Genomic DNA, 23581 nt, shown 5'->3' on the forward strand with positions numbered 1-23581 from the left:
CAATGTCGAAAAAATATATTTGTTAATACAACCACCAATCTCATCAGAAAGTTCTTTTAAATATTGGAAAATTGCCAAGCTCGTGGTGGTAGATACTTTTTCCAGAGTTACAGTTTTCACTCAGGAATTCACGTTCATCCTTGGCAAGAAATACCGTCGAGTTGTTTTCCTTGAGGTGACAAGCTCATTTTGTTCGTTTTCAAGAAAATACCTGTTAGATACTCTGAACGAGCACAGTTTGCCTGTCAGTTATCTCCTCAAACAAAAAGTCTTTTGCGAAAAACACGGCCAAGTCCACTAACCCCTCAATCACAAGTACTGTTCTCCGAACGACCTCAAGACTTCCCGTTCCCCCACACAAAAGATTAAAAAGCTGCGTACTCAAGTGTCTAGATTTTATAAAATTCGTAATGTTTACTGCTTCATAAAGACATTCTTAAGTGAAACTGGCTTTGTCTGTTTCCTGCCAAAGTGGTTGGTAAGGAATAAATACAGTGACAACGAGAGGCCTTGATTCCTGCTAAGGCGCCAGCAATTTTCACTCACCACTTGCTTTCGCACATCAGTGCAAATGTCAACACGGTACGAAAACAACGTAACGTCTGAGTATCGTCGTGAAAACCCATTTGACCACCTGAAAGAGTCTTAGGGATGCTGAGGGGTCTGTGAACTAACATTTTGAGAGTACTGCTGCCTTACATTATTTGAAAAGATGGACTAGTTGTCCACAAACCTCAGATTTACATAATCCAATCAGCACGATCTGATCCATTTTAAAAAGTCACTGTCGGGGCACCTGGGTGGCACAGTCGGTTAAGCGTCCGACTTCAGCCAGGTCACGATCTCGCGGTCCGTGAGTTCCAGCCCCGCGTCGGGCTCTGGGCTGATGGCTCAGAGCCTGGAGCCTGTTTCTGATTCTGTGTCTCCCTCTCTCTCTGCCCCTCCCCCGTTCATGCTCTGTCTCTCTCTGTCCCAAAAACAAATAAACGTTGAAAAAAAAAATTAAAAAAAAAAAAAAAAGTCACTGTCACCAATGCCTATGTTCCAAGCTGGGGGCACAGAGGTAGGCATATGTGGCTCCCCATGCCTTGGGGCTTAATTTTATTTGAGGAGACAGACAATGGACAAATAAAACAACTTCAGACTATTTCAAGGCCCTGAAGGCTGGCCTGGGGAAGGCAAGGGTTCCTTCCTATACAGAGAATGGCTGAGGAGGGGCCTCCCAAAGAAGTGATACACTTAACGAAGGCCACAAAATAAGGAAGGGCCCAGGAAACAGCATTTCAAGCACAGGACAAAGAAACTGCAAAGATCCTGTGGCAGAAATAGCATGGCATTTTTAAGGAACAGGAGGGGTGGACTTAACGTGGGCCTGTTTCTCCTTTCTGGCTTTGCTTATTGCCTAAGGGTGCTCACCCAATCTAGTGGTTTCAATGTCATCTGCTGTGTGCATGGCCGATGGCCACAAATGCTTTTCTCCCGCTGACCCTCCCTAAAACCCAGACTTACACCCCCAACCAACATCTCCCCTTGGCCACGAATAAGCAAATGCTCAAAACTGACCCGCTATAGAGACGGGCAGTAAAGATGCGCAAGAGAAACAGCAAAGACTCAAGTCCTGTTACCAATAAAGTCGTCGCTGATTGGATTGGTGACAAGGCGCCTATGAGACCCACAAAGCTTCAACGCACCTGTATAGGTTTTCCTTTGCAGTGCCAACTGCAAAGGTTGCAAAGGACAAAAAATGATCCCCCCAAAACAAGAGAAGAAACAAGACAGTAATTACCCAAATGCATGGGAGAGGTAGAGAGAGATGCTGCTTCTGGAGTAGGTGAATTTGACTCTTAGGAACACAGGCTGATGCCCTACCTGCCATCTCTGCAGCTCTTTGGGACTGTCCTGTTGCGTCGGACATCAATTTTGTTGAGTTTGACAAGAGTGTTCCTGGGTGACTGTTCCAAATCCCCATGCTTCGCGGCACCCCCAGGGACTCCGGTGCAATTGCTTTGGGTCAGGCCCTCCAGCTGCGTATTTGTGCAGCAGCCAGAGCCGCGGGCCTCAGGGGTCAGCCTCCCACCTGGCGCCCGGAAGATACAGCCTCTGACTCATCCTTCCCGCAGCCCCGGGGGCACACTGACCGGGTTCAGCGTGGACCTCGCCAGACGCGCCTGTGAGATGTGTGGCACCGGTCGCAAGGCTGGAGGGGGTGACCCGTCAACAGCCGGGGTGGGGCGCTCGGAGGAGGAATGGGCAGAGGGGGCCCAGCTCCGCAAGGGGAAAGCTAGCTCGCGGCCGCAGCACCGAGCCCGCTAAACCGGCTTCTCAGGTTCACCTTCATACATCTAAAGCGAGGGGCGCTGGGTAGGGCAGCAGAGCAAAAATGCGCACAGGTAAAAAGAGAGCCGGGACGCTCGGTTGAGGCACCGCTGGGATTCGAACCCAGGATCTCCTGTTTACTAGACAGGCGCTTTAACCAACTAAGCCACGGCGCCGCCCGCACGAATACCGCGAGAATCTGGTCCCCATCACCATTTAGTCCCTCTGCGGTGCGCATGCGCACAAGTTTCGTCCGCAAAAGGCGCATGCGTGGTGTATAGTCCTGCCCACACCAGCGGCTGAGGCGAGGGGGTTGGACACGGAAGCCGGAAACTTGGGAAGCGAGTGTCGCCCCAGGCCCGGGAGCGCTGGTCTTCCTGGTTGCTGTGGTGTCTGCGCCACGGCGTGGAGCCAGATGGCCCTGTCTATGGGGGGGGGGGTGCCCGCGCAAGGTTGGGCTTTCTGCCCTCCGACCTGGCGCACGAAGCCCCCCGCCGCTGTCCGGCGAGGCCCAGGCCCCCGGCGTCCGGTCTGGGCGCACAGCTCGCCGTGGCCCCGCTCACCGCGCTGGAGCCCTGGGCCCGGGAGCCTGCGGCGCGCCCCGGACGCACTGGGGGTGGGCGGCCCTGCCCGCTCCGGGGGCGGCATCTGCCCGCCTGCCGCGACCAGACCTTCGGTGGGGCCGCCTCTCCCGCGGGAGGGCACCGCGGGCGCCTGAGCCACCGGCCCTGAGGGATCCGGAGCTTCGAGGAACCCAGGCCGCTGGCCTCGGAGCACCGACACCGCACGTGCTGCCAGAGCTGGCAGGGTGCTCGCCTGCACTTCTTGGGTCTCCTCGCCCGGACAGCGCAGCCACCTCTTCCCAACGCTTTTCAGAGGGCCTTCGAGCCAATCCATTCATTCACCTACCCGTGGGAGAGCCTCGGCCGCAGAAATGTTAGACTCCGCAAGTGCATATGCTCAGGAAGATTTACTCCAGTATTATCTGTAATAGCAAAAATCGAGAAACAAAGCTATGTGCCCATGGGTGCGACACTGTTGGTACCTGCAGCCGGGCCGTCCTCCAACGCAGAAGGGGAAGCACTCCTTTGTGCGTGCCGTGTGCGGCAGGAGGGAGACCACTTAGCAAAAGGAATTCTCTTTGAAAGAGAGCGTGAAGTGGAGCTTTGACATGTTCATACATCATTCACGTGGATAAGTGGATACATACTGAATAGCCAGCCCCAGGGTGACGAGAGTCACCAGGGTTATGACTGAGGAGGGCAGCGCCCAAGCACGGAACCTGCCCAAATAGTGACTACCAGCTTATGGTGCTCATGGGCAGAATCATTGGATGCCAGTCAAATACGCTAAATAAATCAGACCTACAATTAAGTTTTTTAAACAAAGCAAGGGCAGTGCTAACGACTGACAGGAATCATGCGAGCCATAGCAAATGGGAAAGGGAGCCCTTCCTGTTTGTCCATGAAACCTTCTGAAGGAATTGATTTATGTAGTACGGTATGCTGTGGGAGCAGGAGGAGGGCTCTACATCTGCCTGGGCATTCTGGAAAAGTCTGGGGCAGAGAGGATGACCCACCCTGTGATGGAAATGCCCTCCGCCCACCTGCCTAACCAGACCTTCCTCTGCTCTGGGTGGATGGCCGTCTAGGAGCATTAACCAGGGACGACCCAGAGTGCCTTGCCACACAACAGTCTCCTCCCCGGAGGGGTCCCCACACATCTTCCTGTCGTTTGACAGAGCCATCCACAGGAGCTGCAGTTGCTAGCCTGGCTGCCTTACAGGGCAACACCAGAGTCCAGAATGTGTTCCAAAAATGACACCAGGAACACCAGGTCATAAAGCTTAGAAGGAGCAAAAATGCCTCTAGAATTCACACACATGCTTGTTTTCTAAAGGAATCTAGATTTATTCGTCATGAAAACTAAAAAAGTGTATGATCTCCACTACCAAGAGTGCTGTGGAGCTGAGGCCATGCCCCTGCCCCTGTCTGATAACGCCTTCCCGGCCAGGAAGGGGCCATAGAGAAAGGTCCCTGCAGAACCCCAAAACCCATATGTCAGGTGACCTGCGCTCAAGTCAGTCAACAGGCCCAATGGCCATCAGTCATCTGTGGCCGGGCTGCACTCCCTTGCCAGTGAGTCTTCCCCTCCGGATGATGATGAGGCCTCTGCTGACAAGTCTTTTGCATCCATCCGGCAGAACACACATTTGGTGACGGTTTCAGAAAAGATGTCACTTTCGTAGATGGAGAAAGGCCTGTCACACACTTCACACTGGCATGGAGCATTTAAAAAGAACAAAAGGAAGAAGTGCTGGTCAGAGGGGACCAAGGCATCCAGTTAGAATTCTCCCACCAGACCCAGCCACCTGTGGCTGGGCCAAGGCAAGGGCTCCCTCTCCTCTCTGCAGTCTCTGCAAACCCCACAAGGGTGGAAATTGCAGGCCACTGAGAGAGAATGAACACAGGCTTCTCCCTCTCTCCCCCCCACCCGCCAAGGAAGCTGTGCAGGCACCGACAACCAGGCTCATCCCGGGCTAGGGGAATCCTGGGGACAGGAGCCACAAGCCACTCGACGGTGGAGAGGACAGGGGGTGCGTGTCTAACCCCGTCCTGCGCCCTTTGCAGAGCACAACTGTGGGGCGGAGGAGCTATTCTAACGCCCTGACACCCTGGGGACCTAACTTACGAAACCATGAGAAACAAGTAGGCAAGATTTCCAAACAAAGCAGCCATTTTTCCGGGTGAAGGTACTAAGCATCCTCCTCCATGTCTGAGCCAGTTTCCGGCCAAGGCACGGAGAGCAGTGGCACGGTGGCACAGCTCACCCGCCGTATCTCCTGCCCGCAAACAAGTGAGCACCACCATGGGGCGGGCTCTCAGACCACGGGCAGGGGTCTCTCAGAGGTCCCCACCGCAGCACCAGCCTCCTGCAGGATGGCACCCCACCCGGGGCAGGCCCTCTGGGAAATCCGACTCCTGAGGTTTCTTATATTGATTTAGAGCAAGGTAAATGCAGAAGGCTCATCTCTGGAACAGCTTCAAGTATGTCTCTTTCTTTTCTCTGTTTTGCAAGAAAGAAATTTGATCCTTTACCTACCTTAGTCTACAGCATACTTTCCCATGGCCCCACCCCAAAAACGACAGGGCTCAGAGGAGGCAGTTCCTGGAGCCCTGTCCCTGGTGGCAGGTGAAGGACATGGAAAAGTACTGCTCTTCAGTTAGCTTCTAGGGCCTAAGGGCCAACATGGCCACACGGGCCATGATGACCAGCTGGCCACAAAGACAAGGTCCATGTTGGTCCCCTCCCCCCACCTCCTTGCCCCGTAGTGCTGTTCCCAAATTAGCCATTTCCAGAAGCGGTGGCTCCCAGCTGGGCCTTCTAAGAGGAGACAAGCCTAGGTGGCTCCAGGATTCTGAGGGAAGGAGGACTCCGGGCACGCAGCATAGACTCCCCAAGCCTCTCATAGTGGCAACCAAGTGTCTATACTGCAAGGCCCCCACAGGGACTGGCCTCCAGTCCCCGGAGATAGACTCTGTGGCCAGTCCTGGCTGCACCTGGTGAAGCAGGTGTGTCCCCCCTACCATCACGATCCTGCCCCAGAGAAAAACAGGCACCTGGGCCTCTATCACACGAGGGCACTGGGGGGGGCCTGGCCAGCGGGTCTGCCACTGACGTGTAGGAGGCCAACGCCATGTCCTGCTGTGTGCCCAGCCATTTCTCCTCTGACTCATTCCTCTCCTCAAACACCCGGGGCTCATTCCTGCCTTGCAGTCTCCACACTGGCTCTTCCGCTGCTGGGACGTTCTTCCCCTAAACATCTGCACAGCTCACTCCCTCACCACCTTCAGGTCTTTGAACAAATGTCACCTCCTCAGTGACGTGTCTCCTGACCACCCCGTGAAGCGGCCAGCACCTCTCATTCCCTTTCCTGACACTACCCCTCTCCAACTTACTTACCGCCATGAGACCTACTGCAGTATTTTTCTTGCTTCTTTATTCATTGTCTCCTCTTTTAGAACATAACTTCCCTCAGGGCAAGAATCTCCATCTGTTTGCTCATGGTTTTATCCCCAGTTGCCCAATTAATGTTTATTCGAAGAACAAATTGATTTGTGGAGGAGACTAACGAACACCTTCATTATTGAGCTTAACATTACCCAATACCAACCTGTTTCACCTTTGAGCCCAGGGCCTTTTTGTACTTTATGACCAAAGGAATTTGGTCAATTTCTTCAATATTCCATAGTCTCATGGTCCTATCCTAAAACAAGTCAAACAGCAAAGCAGCAGTCACAAGATGGGCTCCTTCAGCTGGGAGGCCCCAGGAAGGCGCATCACATCCATATAAAAATCCCACCCTGCAGAGAAGCAGAAGTAGGGTGACCAACTTTCCTGGTTTCTCTGGGACCATCCCACCTCTATGACCACAAGTCCCCAATCCCAGCAAACCCATTCCAGGGGGCAAAAAGTCTCACTTTTCAGCAATGGATGTGGAAGTTTGAGGGAAAAGGACAAAACCCATACTGTTGTCCCCAAAATAGGAGCTGAAGGCAAAACTATTTTTAATGCCAAATGGATACACATCCATAGGTAATCCATCTTCCATAGTTGCTGTCAGTTTTCCATGACGTGCAATTCACGTTAAGTTCCCAGTAATGGGTCATCCATTACTGTGATTCACTCCATGCAACGTGATTTAAGTATCCAACTTAACTGCATGCATCGTAATTGTGTTAACAGTCTGGCTTTGGTTTTACCTACGCAACTGTCGTGCTCTGTTTCAAGATATCGCTAGTAAAAATTTTTCACATTGTGAGTATTACGATCAGGTTTTCTAAGAGTTCAGATCATGAGAATGAGAATAATTACAAGGCCAGTGCCAACGTGACTCAGACCTCGCCAGAAGAGGAGGCTAAACGACTCTGTTTAATGATGGCTGGACAGACACATAAAACTAGATTGGGGGCAGAGGCGAAATACCCAGAACAAAGCACACTGCAGGACGTGAGGGAAAGACTTTGCTATTGGGTATGGGGAAGCAAATGCAGAAGTACATGTGGACACAAAGTCTCACAAGCCTGGGATGAGGTGGGCAGGTTCTAAATCACCAGTTTTTTCATATCCCAAAAAAAGACACCAATGCAAAAGAAAATGAAATGTCAGGCAACCAGATTGGAAAAGAAGTAAAACTATCTCCATTTGAAGGTTACATAACCTTGTGCATAGAAAACCTTCAAGAATCAACCAAAAAACTATTAGAACTAATAAATAAGTTCAGTAGGGCTGCCGAATACAAAATCAATATGCAAAAACCTATTGTATTTTTATATACTTGCAATGAACACTCTGAAAATGCAACTAAATAAACAATTCCATTTAGAATCGGATCAAAAAGAAGGAAATGTTTACTAATAATTTTAACAAAGCGAGTGCAAAACTTATAGACCAGAAACTAAAAAATACTGTTGAAAGAAACTAAAGAAGGTGTAAATAAATAGAAAAATATCTCAGGTTCAATGGGTCAGAAAAAGGTAGTGTGGCAGGGGCATAAAGATAGACACACTAAGTATAAAACCTCACATTTATGATCAATGGCCTTTTGGCTAGGGTGCCAAGAGCTAAAACGATGAAACTCTTAGAAGAAAACATAGGGGTAAATATTAGTGACAGAAGATAAGACAATGGTTTCTTAGATCTGATACCAAAAGCAGAGGCAACAAAATAAAAAAAAAAAACTGGACTTGATCAAAATGAAAAATTTGTGCTTTGACAAACACACATCAAAAAAGTGAAGACCTATAAATGGCCAATAGGCACATGAAAAGACGCTCAACATCATTAGCTCTCAGGGAAATGCAAGTTGAAACTACAAGTTACCACTGCACAACCATTAGGATGACCACAATCTAAAAAAGATAACAAAAAAAACCCTGCCCACTGGGGAGGCTGTGGACAAATTGGAACCCTCCTGCACTGCTGGTGGGAAAATAAGAGGATTCAGCACTTTGGAAAGCGGTCTGGCAGTTCCTGAAGTGAAAGTGATCAAACATACAGAGTTACCATTGTGACCCAGCAGCTCCACTCTGGGGTATAGGCCCAAAAGAATCAAACACGAGTGTTCCAACAAAAACTTGATCACGGACACTCATAGCAGTATTATTTACAATAGCCAAAAGGCAAAAAGAACCATTCCCATCAACTGATGAAATAAAATGTGATATATCCATATAATGGAATATGATTCAACAGTAAAAAGAAATTAAGTACGTACTTCTATATGTTACAACATGGATAAATCTTGAAAACATTATGCTAAGTGAAACAAACCAGTTACAAAAGGCCATGTATTGTACGATTATATTTAAATGAAAGGTCCATAATAGCAACATTAGAAACAATAATAGAATAAATAAACAGTAAAAGAAAAGTAGTTTAGTGGTCCGAGCTAACACAATGAGACCATAAAAGGAAATAAAAGGTATACAGATTGGGAAAGAAGAAATAAAACTGTGTTTGTTGGGGCGCCTGGGTGGCTCAGTTGGTTAGGCATCTGACTTCGGCTCAGGTCATGATCTCACGGTCCGTGGGTTCGAGCCCCATGTCGGGCTCTGTGTTGACAGCTCGGAGCCTGGAGCTCGCTTTGGAGTCTGTGTTTCCCTCTCTCTCTGACCCTTCCCAGCTCTGTCTCTCTCAGAAAACAAAACAAAACAAAAAAACCTGTGTTTGTTCACAGATGACATAATGGTCTATATAGAAAATCCAAAAGAATCAACGAAAGAATTCTTGGAATTAATAAGTGATCAAAACAGAGTTGCAGGATACAATGTTAATATACAAAAGTCAACCACTTTCCTATATACCAGCAATGAACAGCTGGAACCTTGAATTAAAAGCACACTACCATTATTAGCCACGCCCCCCCCACCAAATGAAATACTTATGTATATTTCTAACAAAATATGTATAAGATCTATGTGAGAAAAACTATGAAACCCTTCATGAATATGAAAATTCAATATTGCCAAAATGTCAGTTCTTCCCAATTTGATGCATATATTCAACGCAATCCCAATAAAAATCCCAGCAAGTTATTTTGTGGATATTGACACACTGATTTCCAAAGTTTTTATGAAGAGGCAAAAGATCCTCTTGGATTGTATTGTAGCCAATACAATAACAAAGAGAGGGACAAAGTGGGAGGACAGACACTACCCAACTTCAAGTCTTACTGTAAAGCCACAGTTATCAAGACACCGCGGTATTGGTGAGAGAATAGACAGACCATTGGAACCGAATGGAGACTGCAGAAATAGACCCACGTAAATGTAACCAACTGCTTAACAAAAAAGGAGAGGCAATGCAATGGAAAAAATGATAGTCTTTTCAACAAATTTGCTAGAACAACTGAGTATCCACGTGCAAAACAACAACAACAACAACAAAAAAAAAACAAAAAACATCTAGGCACAGACCTAACATTCTACTCAAAATGGATCACAGGCCTAAATGCAAATTGCTAAAACTCCTAGAGAATAACATAGGAAAAAAATCTAGATGACCTTGGGTTTAGCAATGACTTTTAGATATAACACCAAAGACATATCCATGAAAGAAATAATTGATAAGTTAAACTTCATTAAAATTACATTCTTCTGCTCTGCAAAAGACACTGTCAAGAGAATATAAAGAGAAGCTATAGACTGAGAGATAATATTTGCAAAAGATATATCTGATAAAGGACTATTATTAAAAGTCTACAAAGAACTCTTAAAACTTAACAATAAGAAAACAAAGAACCCAATTAAAAATGGACCAGAAAGGGGAGCCTGGGGTGGCTGAGTCAGTTTTAAGCGTCCAACTTCGGCTCAGGTCATGAACTTGCAGTTTGTGAGTTCGACCTGTGCATCAGGCTCTGTGCTGACAGCTCAGAGCCCGGAGCCTGCTTCGGATTCTGTGTCTCCCTCTCTCTCTGCCCCTCCCCCGCTCACGCTCTATCTCTCAGAAATAAATAAACATTAAAATAGATAAATAATAAAAAAATTTTTTTAAAGACACCAGTATTCCTCGGAAAATAGTTGATGAATTAATTTGGGGACACTGTTCAAATGAACATCCATTATCATATCATTCCTTTGATTGTTTTTATGAAACTGAGTGTGGTCAGCAGACCAATGCCCTCCCCACATCCTAAGCCCCAGAACCTATGAATGTGTTAGGTTATATACCAAAGAGGAATTAAGGTTGCAGATGGAATTAAGTGTGCTAATCAGCTGATCTTACAATAAACAGGGAGATTGTTGTGGGTTTCTCCAGGCGGGGTGGACATAGTCACAAAGGTCCTTAAAAGTGTACAAAACAGTGAGAGGGATATGTGACTATGGAAGAAAGGAACAGAGAGATACAACCTTGTTGGCTTTCAAGATGGAAGAAGATGAACAAGCCAAGGAATGCTGGTGGCTTCTAGAAGGTGCAAAGGGTAAGGCAATGGATTGTTCCCTAGAGCCTCCAGAAAGGAAAACAGCCCTGTGAACACCTTGGTTTTCGTCCAGAGAGACCTTGTCATACTTCTGTCTCACAGAACTGTAAGGTATTAAATTTTTGTTGTGTAAGGGGTAAAGTGTATAGTGATTTATTATAGCAGCAATAAAAAACCAACACACTGAGTGATGTTACATGTCCTGATTCAGCGGTCGCAACTAAATGTCCTATAGGAGATCAAAAGGGGAAAGCGTGGTCACGTCTGTGTTGGCCCCCTGCTGTGCGGAACTGTCACATTCCAACAACTTCGTACTTTCTACAGTATATCAAGCGATTTGTCAAATTCTGGAAACCTAGCTCTTAAATACTTTGATTCAAAAGTTGGAGTTTCAAATCACCTTCTTGATTTCTGTGAAGATTTTAATGAAAATCCAAAAAACAGGGGCACCTGGGTGGCTCAGTCAGTTAAGTGTCCAACTTCAGCTCAGGTCATGATCTTGCAGTTTGTGAGTTTGAGCCCCACGTCGGGCTCTGTGCTGACAGCTCAGAGCCTGGAGCCTGCTTCGGATTCTGTGTCTCCCTCTCTCTCTACCCTACCCCACTCACACTCTGTCTCTCTCTCTCAACAATAAATAAACATTAAAAAAATTTTTTTAAGAAATAAACATTGAAAAAAGTTGTCTTACATTTATGTATTTTAAGCATACACAATATAGCCTATAAAATTGAGGGACACCCGGGTGGCTCAGTTCATTAAACATCCAACTTCAGCTCAGGTCATGATCTCACCACAGTTCATGAGTTCGAGCCCCGCGTCAGGCTCTGCGCTGACAGCTCAGAGCCGGGAGCCTGCTTCAGGTTCTGTGTCTCCCTCTTGTTCTGTCCCTCCCCCGCTTGTGCTCTGTCTGTCTCCCTCTCTCAAAAATAAACAAACATTAAACAGAAATTTAAATATGCATTGAAGACTTCTTTTAAAGTCTAAATAAACTGTTGCATGATAAGACAGAAAGAAACAGCATAAAATATTTTTATATTTTTCTTCAACAGATTTGTTTGATTAGTCCCACTATTAATTACTACTAATTGCTGCTGTTAAGTAGTCCAATGATTATTGTTTCAATAATAGCATTTACGTAACAGAGAAGGAAAAACACAGAATGAGACATAATTTCAAATAAGCATTCACTTTTCATACTTTGGTTTGCACTTTTACTTTTCTCCAGCTTTACTGAGATATAGTTGCCATAATCATTTCTCATATTTTCAGGTTAAAATAGGAACATGTAGGCACAGGTCTGGCAGCATGTGGGCTGGCTGGCTCTCTAACAAGGGAGCCTACTCACGGTTCGCAGAGTCTTGCCCACAGTCCCATAGACCTAGAAACCCCCAGACTAGAGAATGACATGGCTCTAATAAAGATCGGTGGGGGGCAAGTTGGGACGCCCACTTCTCCTGTACTCACACCTGAAGGACAGCCCTTGGGACACCCTGGGCTAGCTCTTGTGTGCCATTGGCATGGGAACTCCAGGACATAGTGATGCAGAAAGGGAAGACCCACCCGGGACCTCAGGGTGGTCTCTGGGGCTCACCAACACAATGAGCTGAGGCTTTCCCCTCCTAGGCCCCCTGCTGGCTCTGTCACTCACGGGTCTGGGCAGGCCCTTCCTCCAACAAAGCTCAGAGGTGAGTGGTTGCAGACACGGCAATACCTGGCGACTCCCCACAGGAGGACAAGAGGACCTGCTTTCCCTGTTCCCAGCAGCTCCCTGGATGAGGGTGGCCTGGCTAGGTGCGGCCCTCACAGAGAGCCGGCCCAGGAATTTTGCTGGGCAATAACACTTCTGTTAACACAAATTCTCACAAGTGTGAGAGAAATTTTAAGTTACTCAAAGGCTGCCCATTTTTACCTTTGAAGAAGACAGGACCCGTTTCTTGTCATTGCTAATGGCAACATCTGTCACCCAGTCACTATGGCCCTGAAGAAAAAAAAAAAAATAGAATCTTAACAAGGAACTGGAGGAAAAACCTTGGGAAACACAACAAAAACAGAAAACACAAAGTTGGGACCCCAGAGATGCATACATTTAAGAGCAACTAACTGTGTTTCCCTGATGTCACCAATGCCATTTAAGGTGGAACAGAAAGTGTAAAGGTTGACGATGCATGCGTACATTACAGCACTGTGTGCGTTGTTCAAATAGTACTCTGGAGTTTAGCAGGATGGAAAGAAAACGACTATATTCCCGGCTGGTCCCAGAGCACCTCTTGCAGGTTTTTGTTGGCATTCTTTGTTCCAGGAAATACCATTCCTATTGGAGGTCCTGTTGGTGAGGGGGCTTTTGCTTCAAGTGAGGTTTGCTTCAAACCTATCCACTGTGGCTCAGGCAATTAGGGGGTTATTTTCCTCAGGTAAAATGGAGCTCAGAGGAGATAAGTTCCATTGCCAGCTCAGACCCCGAATGATGTCAGGGCTCTGCATCAACATCTTTATCATTCTTTGGCCTTCCTCGTACAGAAAGAGTGGAAGGGGAGGCAATATGGTATATGATGTATATGGTATATGGTAGAAGGAAAGAAAGCAAGAGAGAAATTAAATTCCTGTGCAGAACAAAAGGACAGGAGCTTAAGGGTGGGAAACATAGAGAAGAAGAAGAGAGCAACCAGAAAGGGGACAAAGGGACTTTTGAACGCAGGATGTTCAACATTTGGTTCTAAGGTATTTATTTGCTGTGATGTAAACTCCCTTTGCCTCCCCCAAAACCCTTGGAGAAGAGGACTGAAGACAGACCAGCTCTGGGAGCCTGAATGTTGTGGTGATCCAGGGGACACATTTGAGCCACAGGGCACAGAGGGACCAAAAATCATGGATGCAAGCATTCACAGCCAAACCATGAGACCACAAGACCAGGGAGGATGTAGATATCTTGGGGTAGGAGGCACTGGGCACAGAGGCACTGCTGTAGCCAATCCTGGAACTACCTGACTCTGGATTCTTGCCATGTGGGACAATCCATCCCCTTACTATAGAGCCACTTTGAGTTGAGTCTCCTCTAACTTATAGGCAAAAGCACTCAGCCGATGCCACCATTTTGGAGTCCATTACTGTTTGTGTATGCTTCGTTATGGGACTCATCTTTCTGTAGAGTAATGTCCGTGGTCCTTAGACACTTTTCCACCTCTGAGTTTTTGCATTTGCTCTCACATTTGCCTGGAATGCCCTTCCCCAAGATCCTCATCCACCTAGTCTTTCTTTGTCATCAAGTTCTCAGCTCATATGCCACCTTCTCCAAGAAGCCCTCCCACCGTGGATTACTCCTTGGGGTCTATTTCTATCACATCACCCTGTTGTGGTTTCTGTCTTTCACTCATCACTGTCAGTGATTTGTTTGTTGGTTTCTGGTCTGTTCTCCACAGAGGTGTCACCTCCGGTTGGGACAGCTTGGTCTGTCTCACCCACGGCTGTATTCCCAGCACCCAGCACCCGGCATGATCCTCTATCTGATGCTGACATTGGTACCTTCAAGGAGAGCTTCCGGTAGCCTTCTCCTACATCCCAGATAGCCACAGTCCTGTCGAGCCCTCCAGACACGAGAAAAGAGGCTACAACAAAAAGTGACAAAGTTTCAGGGGGTGGGTGGGGTCATCTTCCCCTGCCATCTGCTTCTTCCTTCAGGAGGCCAAAATGGGAGGAAGCATTTGTGACGTGCCACCATGGTTCACTCCAAGGACGCTCAAACCCCTTATTGGTGTGGCTCAATGTCTCCCAACCAGTTAACAGTCAATTCTCATTATTCATGGCAATTATATTCTGTAGTCATCACAAACACTGAATTAGTTAACAGTGAACAATTTCTCCCAGGGAATATGCAGGGTTAGGTCCCTGTGAGCCTCTGGTCACAACATTTCATTAACTGATCAATATATAACCTTGTTTTATGTCTGTTTCTGTTTGAACACACTTTATTTGATACATATTGTTTATTCATTAAGGTTGAGTTCATGGCCATCGGTGCTACAGCTCATGCCTGAACCAAGCTTCCCTGATACATGTGTTTTCCCTGTAAGGCACATTACTGCCTTCTTGCATTAGGAACACCAGACAGCAAGCACATCAGTATTGTGCTTGGGGGCTTTTTAAACAGCAAAGTCACACCAGAAAAAAAAAAAAAAAAAAAGAAAAAAAAAAAACCGCCACAAAATGCAAAATACCTGGGCACTAAATGGATTACTTTACAATAAGAGAGCTGAACTAAGAAGGCAGAGGGTCACCTTGTTCAACCTCAGCTGGGAATGTGTGCATAGGCTAACTCACACTTGTCACTGTTCTGTGCATGTCCATAGTCCACGTGGCATAGTCCATAGTCACAGAAGTGCCACAAGTATTGATTTTAGAGTTACAAAGAAATTTTACCCAATATGCTAATTCACAAACACGGAATGTGTGAATAGCGATGATGTAAGTCTGAAACCCCGAAACAAGGACGGAAGCTAGTAGGACACCTCTTAATGGGGTCTGACTCACACAGACACTGCTTGTGAAGAGGAAGAGTTGTTCAAAGGCACTCTAGCATCTCTCAAGCCAGGCCCTGATTGCTTCTGTACTGGCAAGGTGCCCCTGAAACACAGAATGAGCGCCACTCCCAAGAATGGAGGGGTCAAACATTTGGCTCCTGTGTGTCAAGAGTGGTCATTTCCCTTGGGGCGCCTGGGTGGCGCAGTCGGTTAAGCGTCCGACTTCAGCCAGGTCACGATCTCGCGGTCCGTGAGTTCGAGCCCCGCGTCGGGCTCTGGGCTGATGGCTCGGAGCCTGGAGCCTGTTTCCGATTCTGTGTCTCCCTCTCTCTCTGCCCCTCCCCCATTCATGCTCTGTCTCTCTCTGTCCCAAAAATAAATAAACGTTAAAAAAAAAAAAAAAAAAAAAAAGAGTGGTCATTTCCCTCACTAAGGCTAGTGGCCTAAGGCTGCTTCCTGTCCTCACCCCTGTTTGCATCTATGCCCCTTCATTTGGCAACAACTCCCCAATTTCCCATGGGGAACACCCCTCACATACTCTTAGTCCCTCTGGTCAGGGGGTACTGACTTGAACCTGTAGCTGAAGGGGGTGGGGGTGGGCAAGTTACTCACACCTAGCCAATCAGAGCTTCTCAGCCCCTGCTGAAATGATTGGTTCAGAGATGAGTGTGTGTCCCAAGCTGAGCCAATGAGAGACTTTCCTGGGACTTGTGCTGGTACCATCTAAAAGAAGGATCTCTCTCTGGGGCACCTGGATGGCTCAGTCAGGTAAGCCTCCAGCTCTTGGTTTCAGCTTAGGTCTGGATCTCACGGGTTTGTGGGATCATGCCCTGCATCAGCCTCTGTGCTGACAGTGTGGAGCTTGCTTGAGATTTCAGTCTCTTCTCTCTCTCTGCCCCTCCCCAAACTCGTTCTCTCTCTCTCTCTCTCTCTCTCTCTCTCTCTCTTTCTCTCTCTCTCAATAAAGAAATAAACTTTAAAGAAGAAGAGGAGGAGAGGGAGAAGGAGAAGGAGGAAGAAGAAGAGGAGGAAGAATAAGGAGGAGAAGGGTCTCTCTTTCTCCAGGGTTGGCTCCCTGACAGCCTTGTCTGAGTGTCTGGACCCAGCCATGCCTACTCTTGGACTCTTGGGGGTTAATAAATATCTTTGGCAGCTAAGCCACATTAAGCTGAGTCTCTGTTACTTGCAAACTTGTATCTATGAATGTGCCTCTTGGTTTTTTTGTTCCCGGTGAAGATAAAACCACTTTCACCACTGGCATCGTGGGAAATTGCCTCTCTATACTAAGGAAAGTCCATGTGCACGGAACAGGAGGACATCTGCCCTAGCGCTCTGACAGGTGTGAAGTCCTTCTATGTGTTAATTACTCACTGTCTCTGGCAAAGTGGCAGGAGCTCACAGAACCTTCATGGCCCTGCATCAGAGTCACACAGGCTCCGCAGTTTCGAAACTCCCCTGTATGGACATTCCAGATTTTTAAGGTTTTATCCCAAGAGCTTGTACACAGGAAATGGCCACTGAAGGTGAAACAGCAGTTAGAGATCGCACTGGAATGTGCCCTGAAACACAGATGGAAGCGTGCACACATCAGCACTACACGCCTGGAGGATCTGAGGACGCACCTGAGGGGAGGGGCATTGGAGCTGCTCCCCGGTGACCTAACGGACCTCATTCCTTTGATCACTGCCTACCGTGGCCCAGATCTTAATTGCTCTAGGTCACGCTATTCCAGGACTTCTCAATCATGGCGATACTGACATTTTGTGCTGGGTAGTTCTCTGTGACAGGGGGTTGTCCTGCACATTGTAGGATACCTAGCACCATCCCTGGACTCTACCCACTAGATGCCCTACACCCAACCCGTGACAACTAAAAATGTCTCCAGACGTCGGCAAATTGTCCACCGGGGGAGAAAATTGCGCCTGGTTGAGAACCACTGCAACACTTAGAGCTATCTGAGACTTGAGGAGAAGAGCATCTGAAAATCTGTTAGTGGTGGTTAATAGAAGAACAGCCCTTCAGGTTTGGGTCACACTTATCAGGTGGGTTTCTCCAGCCCACCCTCCACTTCCTTTTCTCCAAGACACGGAGGCTTGGCTCCTCTCCCTGGTCCTCCTCCCCCACCCCTCTCCTACTACTTCCTCCTTCCCTTCCCAACTACTCTATCTTTTTTCTCTCCCTCTCTCCTCATTTGTCTTCAGTATCATTAGAGCATATTTTAACATTGTGCGTTTAATTAATAAAGTTTTGAGTTATCCATTCTCAATTTTTATATGTCCTTTTTTAAAAGGGGGGGGGATCTGTCAGACTTTTGCTGTTTTTGTTGTCTTTGTGATCTTTTGTGTTGTATTTTCCCCATGAATCTCACCTTCTGTTACAAACAGTTTTCAAGAGAACCTGTAAACATAAACAAGCATCTCTGAGCAGCCTGGATTATAAAATCCAGGAAAGCTTGGACAAAACTGTTTTCTAGAGCTCAGGTCAGAGTTTTGGACTGTATTTCAGTTCTTTGTAATGCACAGACTGAGTAAGATCAAAGGAGAAGAAATATCAACTCCTTAGAGGTGTCCAGGGTAAAACGTTCCAAATCCCTGTGGCTGTCAGGCTAAGAATCATCCCAGCATATACTGGAGATGGATTAAAAAAGCCTTCCCCACAATCCAGACACTGTTGTTGGGATTTAAACCAAGGCTACCTCTATTTTCCAGGATGGGGCTCTCATTTCCAATAAATTCCACTTCTCATAAAAGATCGTTGCACTTTGGGGCCCCTGGATGGCTCAGTCATTGAGCTCCCTCGTTGAGCGTCCGACTTCAGCTCAGGTCATGAACTTAGGGTTCGTGAGTTCGAGCCCCGCATCGGGCTCTGTACTGACAGCTCGGAGCCTGGAGCCTGCTTCGGATTCTGTGTCTCCCTCTCCCTCTGTTCCTCCCCTGCTCGCACTCTGTCTCTCTGTCTCTCAAAAATAAATAAAGATTAAAAAATTTAAAAAAAGAAAAGATCGTTGCACTTAGTACAAAAGTTTGGGGAAAGTGCTTGTATCGCACTTGTTTCTGGACAAGATGGAATCAATGCACTTCTTCCTATTCCTTCTGCTAAGTACACCTAACAATCTGGGCATTTGTAAAGCAAACGGAAGACTAGGAAAGATGGAGACAAGTAGGCAGACCAGCATGACATCTTGGGACCCAAGAATGACATATATATCCTATATATGAATGACATATTCATATATCCTGGACTGAATACTGGAAAAGCTTGTAACCCAAAAAACAATGGGGACCATTAAAAGGACCTCGAGAAAAGTCTGTTCTCCATAGCCAAAGGGATAGCCTAGCTAGACAGAAAACTTTTAGGCACTACCCACCTTCCTCTAGCCAAACATTCAGGATTTTATGAGCCAGACTACCCAGAGATGTGCATTTATGTTTATGCATCTCATCCCCACCCCTCTCAGCAAGGGCCCAAAAGGACCTTGACTGCAACACTTTCCAGACTGTACTGAGGTGGCCTGCTAGAACAAGATTCTAAGACTGAGAGTTTCCTAATATAATTAATACACAATAAAATGTGGTGTACACAAAATGTACACAACACAACAGAAATCACTCATCATACTAAGAGCCAGAAAAATCTCCCTGTGAATGAGAAGATTAATCAACGGATTCTCAACACTGAGATGACACAGATATTACAATTATCTGACAAGTATTTTTAAGCAGCCACCATAACAATGCTGTGATGGACAATTATGATCATGCTCAAAACAAATGAAAAGATGGAAAGCCTCAGCAAAGAAATAGAAGATGTGACAAAGAACCAAATGAAAATTTTAGAACTGAAAAATATGATAACCAAAATTAAATCAGTGAAAAAGACAGAGAAAAGAATAAGTGAATATGAAAACAGACAATATAAATTAACCAGTTCAAAAAATAATTGACAGAAAAAAAAAAAAAACAGCCTGAGGGACCTGTGGGACTATAACAAAAGATCTAAAATTTGTGTCCTTGGAGTCCCAGAGGGAAAGGAGAAAACAGTAGCGCTGAAAAAGTAATCAGAGACTATGTCTGGGGGTACTTGGGTGGCTCAGTCAGTTAAGTATCCAACTCTTGATTTTGGCTCAGGTCATCATTTCAAGGTTTGTAGGTTCAAACCCTGTATTGGGCTCTGTGCTGACAGTGTGGAGCCTGCTTAGGACTCTCTCTCTCTCTCTCTCTCTCTCTGTCTCTTCCCCTCCCTTGTGCTCTTTCTCTCAAACATACATACATACGTACATACATACATACATACATAAAAGTAAATAAATAAGTAAATAAATAAAAACATTTTAAAAAAGAGATTATGTCTGAAATTTTACCAATTTGGCAAAAGACATAAATCTTCAGATTCAAAAAGCTAAGTGAAACTCAAGTGGGATGAACCCCAAAAAATCTACACCCTGACACATCATAATTAAACTTCTAGTGCAAACCTTGATCTAGGGGTCCTGAGTTCGAGCCCCACACTGGGAGTAGGGATTACTTTAAAAATATTGAATTAAAAGGGCACCTGGGTGTCTCAGTCAGTTAAGTGTCCAACTCTTGATTTCAGTTCAAGTCATGATTTCACCTTGCAGAGCCTTCTTGAAATACTCTCTCTCTCTCTCTCTTCCCCTTCTCCGTTTCAAAATAATAAACTTTAAAAATTAAACTAAATAAACACATCATTAAACTTCTGAAAACTTAAGACAAAGAAAAAAATCTTGAAAGCAGCAAGAGAGAAATGGCATCTTATCTATAGGAGAAAAACAATTTGAATGGCAGTGGATTCTTCATCAGAAACCATGAAGATCAGAAGAAAGTGACATGACAGATTTCAAATAAATGGAAAAAAAAATGTCAGCCCTGATTTTTATATCCAGCAAAAATATCCTTTAAGAATGAAAGGGGAATGAAGACATTTTCGGATTAAGGAGAACTAAGATAATTTGTTGCCCTCAGAAGTATTCTAAAAGAATAGCTGAAAGGATTTTTTTTTTTAAACAGAAAGGAAATGGGGAAAGAAGGAAACTTGGACCATCAGAAAGGAGGACAGAACATGGTAGGCAAAAGTATGGGTAAATACAATAGACTGTTCTTCTCTCTGGAGTTTTCTTAATTATGTTTGACATTTGAAGCCAAAAAAATATCACTTATTTATACTTACGCCCTGTAAGTTTCCAAATAGGTTGAGACTGAATTTTTAAAATCCTTTAGCAAGACCAGCTAAGATAATTTGCAGGACCCAGTGCATGATTAAAATGCAAGGTCCCAGTTCCTCCAAAAGCTATAGATAGTATTACCATATGATCCAGAAAGTCCACTCCTAGGCATATAGCCAAAAGAACTGAAAGCAGGGACCTGAACAGATATCCATCTGCTAATGTTCATGACAGCACTATTCACAATAGCCAAAAGATAGAAGCAACTCAAGTGTCCCTGGACAGAGGAACAGATAAGCAAAATGTGGATAAACAAATAATGAAATATCGTTCTGTCGTGAAAAAGGAATGAAGTTCTAATACATGCTACATGGGTGAATTTTACAAACAGGATGCTACATGAAAGAAGCCAGACACAAAAGGTCAAGTAATGTATGATTGCATTTGTATGGAACATCCAGTACAGACAGATTCACAGAGCAGAAATACAGAATACAGGTTGCCAGGGGCTGGGGTTGGAGGGAGTGGGGAATTATGGTTTAACGGACACGGGGTTCTTGTTTGGGTAATGAAAGGTAATGCAAGACAGTGGGGATGATTGCACAATATTGTAAATGTAATGAATGCCAGTGATTAACTTTAAATGGTTAAAATGAAAATTTTACTTTATGTGTAGTTTACCACAACTTAAAAGATAACAATGTGATAGCCTCCAAACCACTGTTCACTTGAAATGGGTGAATTCTCTGCTGTGTGAATTCTATCTCAGTGAAGCTGTCAAGAGAGAAAGACAGGCAGGAAGGAAGGAAAGGGAAAAGTGATGGCTTCTGGGGAAACTGAATGGTTACAAGACAGGTAGGAGAGATTTTTCACTATATATCCTTTTGTTCCTTTTAAATTTTGTACTGTGTTGCATATTTTACATCTTCAAAAAGTAAATTACATATTTTTGAAATAAAAACATGCAAGGTCCCTTGTTCAAAAACTAAGAATTTAAGGACATTGACAGCAGAGCATTAAATCAAGTGTGGGGCCCTCTGTGGGGCCATGTGTAACTTCAGAGGCTGAAGCCCTGTCACCTGTCACCAAGAATCTTTGCCTTTATATTTTCTTGCTAAAAACTATTTCCAAAAAAAAAAAAAATCATACATTTGGGTTGATCAAAAATACCAATAGGGTGCCTGGGTGGCTCAGTCAGCTAAGCGTCCAACTTCAGCTCAGGTCATGATCTCACAGTACGTGTGTTTGAGCCCCACGTTGGGCTCTGTGCTGACAGCTCAGAGCCAGGAGCCTGCTTCGGATTCTGTCTCTGTCTCTGTCTCTGTCTCTCTCTCCCCCCCTCCCCCACTCACACTCTGTCTCTCACTCTCAAAATGAATAAATATTTTTTTTAATTAAAAAAAAATTTTTAATACCAATAGAGGGGTGCCTGGGTGGTTCATCAGGGTAAGCATCTGACTCTTGGTTTTAGTTCAAATCATGATCTCACAGTTCGCAGGTTCGAGCCCCGCATCAGGCTCTGGGGTAACAGCATGGAGCCTGCTTGGGACTCTCTCTCTCCCTCTCTCTCTACTCCTTCCCTGCTCTGTCTCTCTCTCGCTCGCTCGCTCTCTCTCTCCCTTTCTCTCGAAATAAATAAACCTAAAAAAATACCAATAAACATTTTGCTTGTTTCCCTTTCCACCTCCATGGGGAAAACAGAACGGCGTGGACTATGACACTTGCCCATAGCTGGAACTGCGGCCACCTCTGCTGTCTGCACCCCATCCCCCACTGGGCTAAGGAGGCGTTCCACAGCACCCCCACCCAGGTTTCCACGAGAGTCACTCTCAGTAACAGCACGTGTTGAGCACCCATCGTGTGGCCTGCGCTAAGGATCTCACTCAGATGTCACCTCTGCTCGGTTTGCAGGTGAGGAAACTAAGGTCCAAGGTCACACAGGATATGAACCTACACACTCTTTTTTTTTTTTTTAATTTTTAATGTTTTTATTCATTTTTGAGAGACAGAGACAGCACTAGCACGGGAGGGGCAGAGAGAGACAAGAATCTGAAGCAGGCTCCAGGCTCTGAGCTGTCAGCACAAAGCCCAACGTGGGGCTTGAACCCATGAACCATGAGATCATGACCTGAGCCAAAGCTGGACGCTTAACTGACTGAGCCATCCAGACATCCCCGAACCTGCACACTCTTGACCCCTGGCCAGACACCCATGGGACAGCCTGGCCCAGTCCAGCAAGGCTCCTGATTGAGCAGAGCAGGCAGGGTGACGGGGCACATACACATTCTGGGATCCTGACTCCAGGGCCTGGTGGAGAGGACTGGCCCCCGCCTGGTGGTGGCCACCTGACAGGTAACCCTTGCAGCCCTGGATTATCAGATCTTCCCATTTCACAGGAGACCCTGGAAATTCACATTTAGGAGGGAGGTGGGGAGGCTCTGCACAATGTTTTCCAGTGTTGGCTCACATGGAAACAAACGCACCTGAGGCCTGTCCCTGCCCAGAAGCCACAGCTAGTGGTGTCCCCCCGCCCACCTCCCTCCTTCACTTTCTCCATCTCCAGCCTCCTCCGAGCACCTGTGACCAAGCTGGGGATGCCCCATGTGGATGCCAGCTCACAGCTGAAAGTGTGCGGGCCAAATCCAGGAGGGTCTGAACGGGGACTCCAGCCCACCTCTCTGCTGCAGGATGGGGCCCCCCCTCACTTGGTGATGGTGAGCAGCGTGGCTTGGGATGTAATATCCCAGATCTTGATGCTTTTGTCCAATGAGACGGAAGCCACCTTCTGGCTGTCGGGGTCAAAGCAGCATGCCGTGAGAGACCGGCTGTGATGATCTGAGGCACAGGGAAAGGGACTCATCACCTGACATTCCACATTCCAGGCCACAAGCTCCACGTGGCCCAGAAGCTCACACTACTCCCCCAGACTGAGACAGTACTACAGAAACATGATTCCCAGTTTCACGAGGGACTCCTCACTTGCACAGACATTTCCCAGGTGCCTACTGTGTGCCAGGCTGAGAAGAAGAAGCATGAACAGAGCTCCCGGTCTGATGGAGAGACGCCTTGTGGAAGCTACAACCCACA

The 23581-nt window shown here is 46.3% G+C and overlaps 1 protein-coding gene and 1 non-coding gene across 2 annotated transcripts in view; both read right to left on the bottom strand.

Annotated features, from left to right (window-relative positions):
• Positions 1-2418: 2418 nt before the first annotated feature.
• TRNAT-AGU lies at positions 2419-2492 on the bottom strand. Its single transcript has one exon. It is a non-coding gene; the product is annotated as a tRNA-Thr (tRNA).
• Positions 2493-4419: 1927 nt separating this feature from the next.
• Positions 4420-23581, bottom strand: part of WDR88 (WD repeat domain 88) — a 45639-nt gene continuing 26477 nt past the window's right edge. Inside the window, exons 6-11 of the mRNA XM_045440111.1 lie at positions 23200-23329; positions 16684-16871; positions 14318-14400; positions 12708-12776; positions 6491-6583; positions 4420-4593 (exon numbers count right to left, since the gene is read on the bottom strand). Of these exons, the coding sequence (XP_045296067.1) occupies positions 4420-4593; positions 6491-6583; positions 12708-12776; positions 14318-14400; positions 16684-16871; positions 23200-23329 (737 nt within the window). The remainder of the gene's footprint in view (positions 4594-6490; positions 6584-12707; positions 12777-14317; positions 14401-16683; positions 16872-23199; positions 23330-23581) is intronic.

This window comes from Leopardus geoffroyi, chromosome E2, assembly GCF_018350155.1.
Source record: "Leopardus geoffroyi isolate Oge1 chromosome E2, O.geoffroyi_Oge1_pat1.0, whole genome shotgun sequence".
Taxonomy (NCBI): domain Eukaryota; kingdom Metazoa; phylum Chordata; class Mammalia; order Carnivora; family Felidae; genus Leopardus; species Leopardus geoffroyi.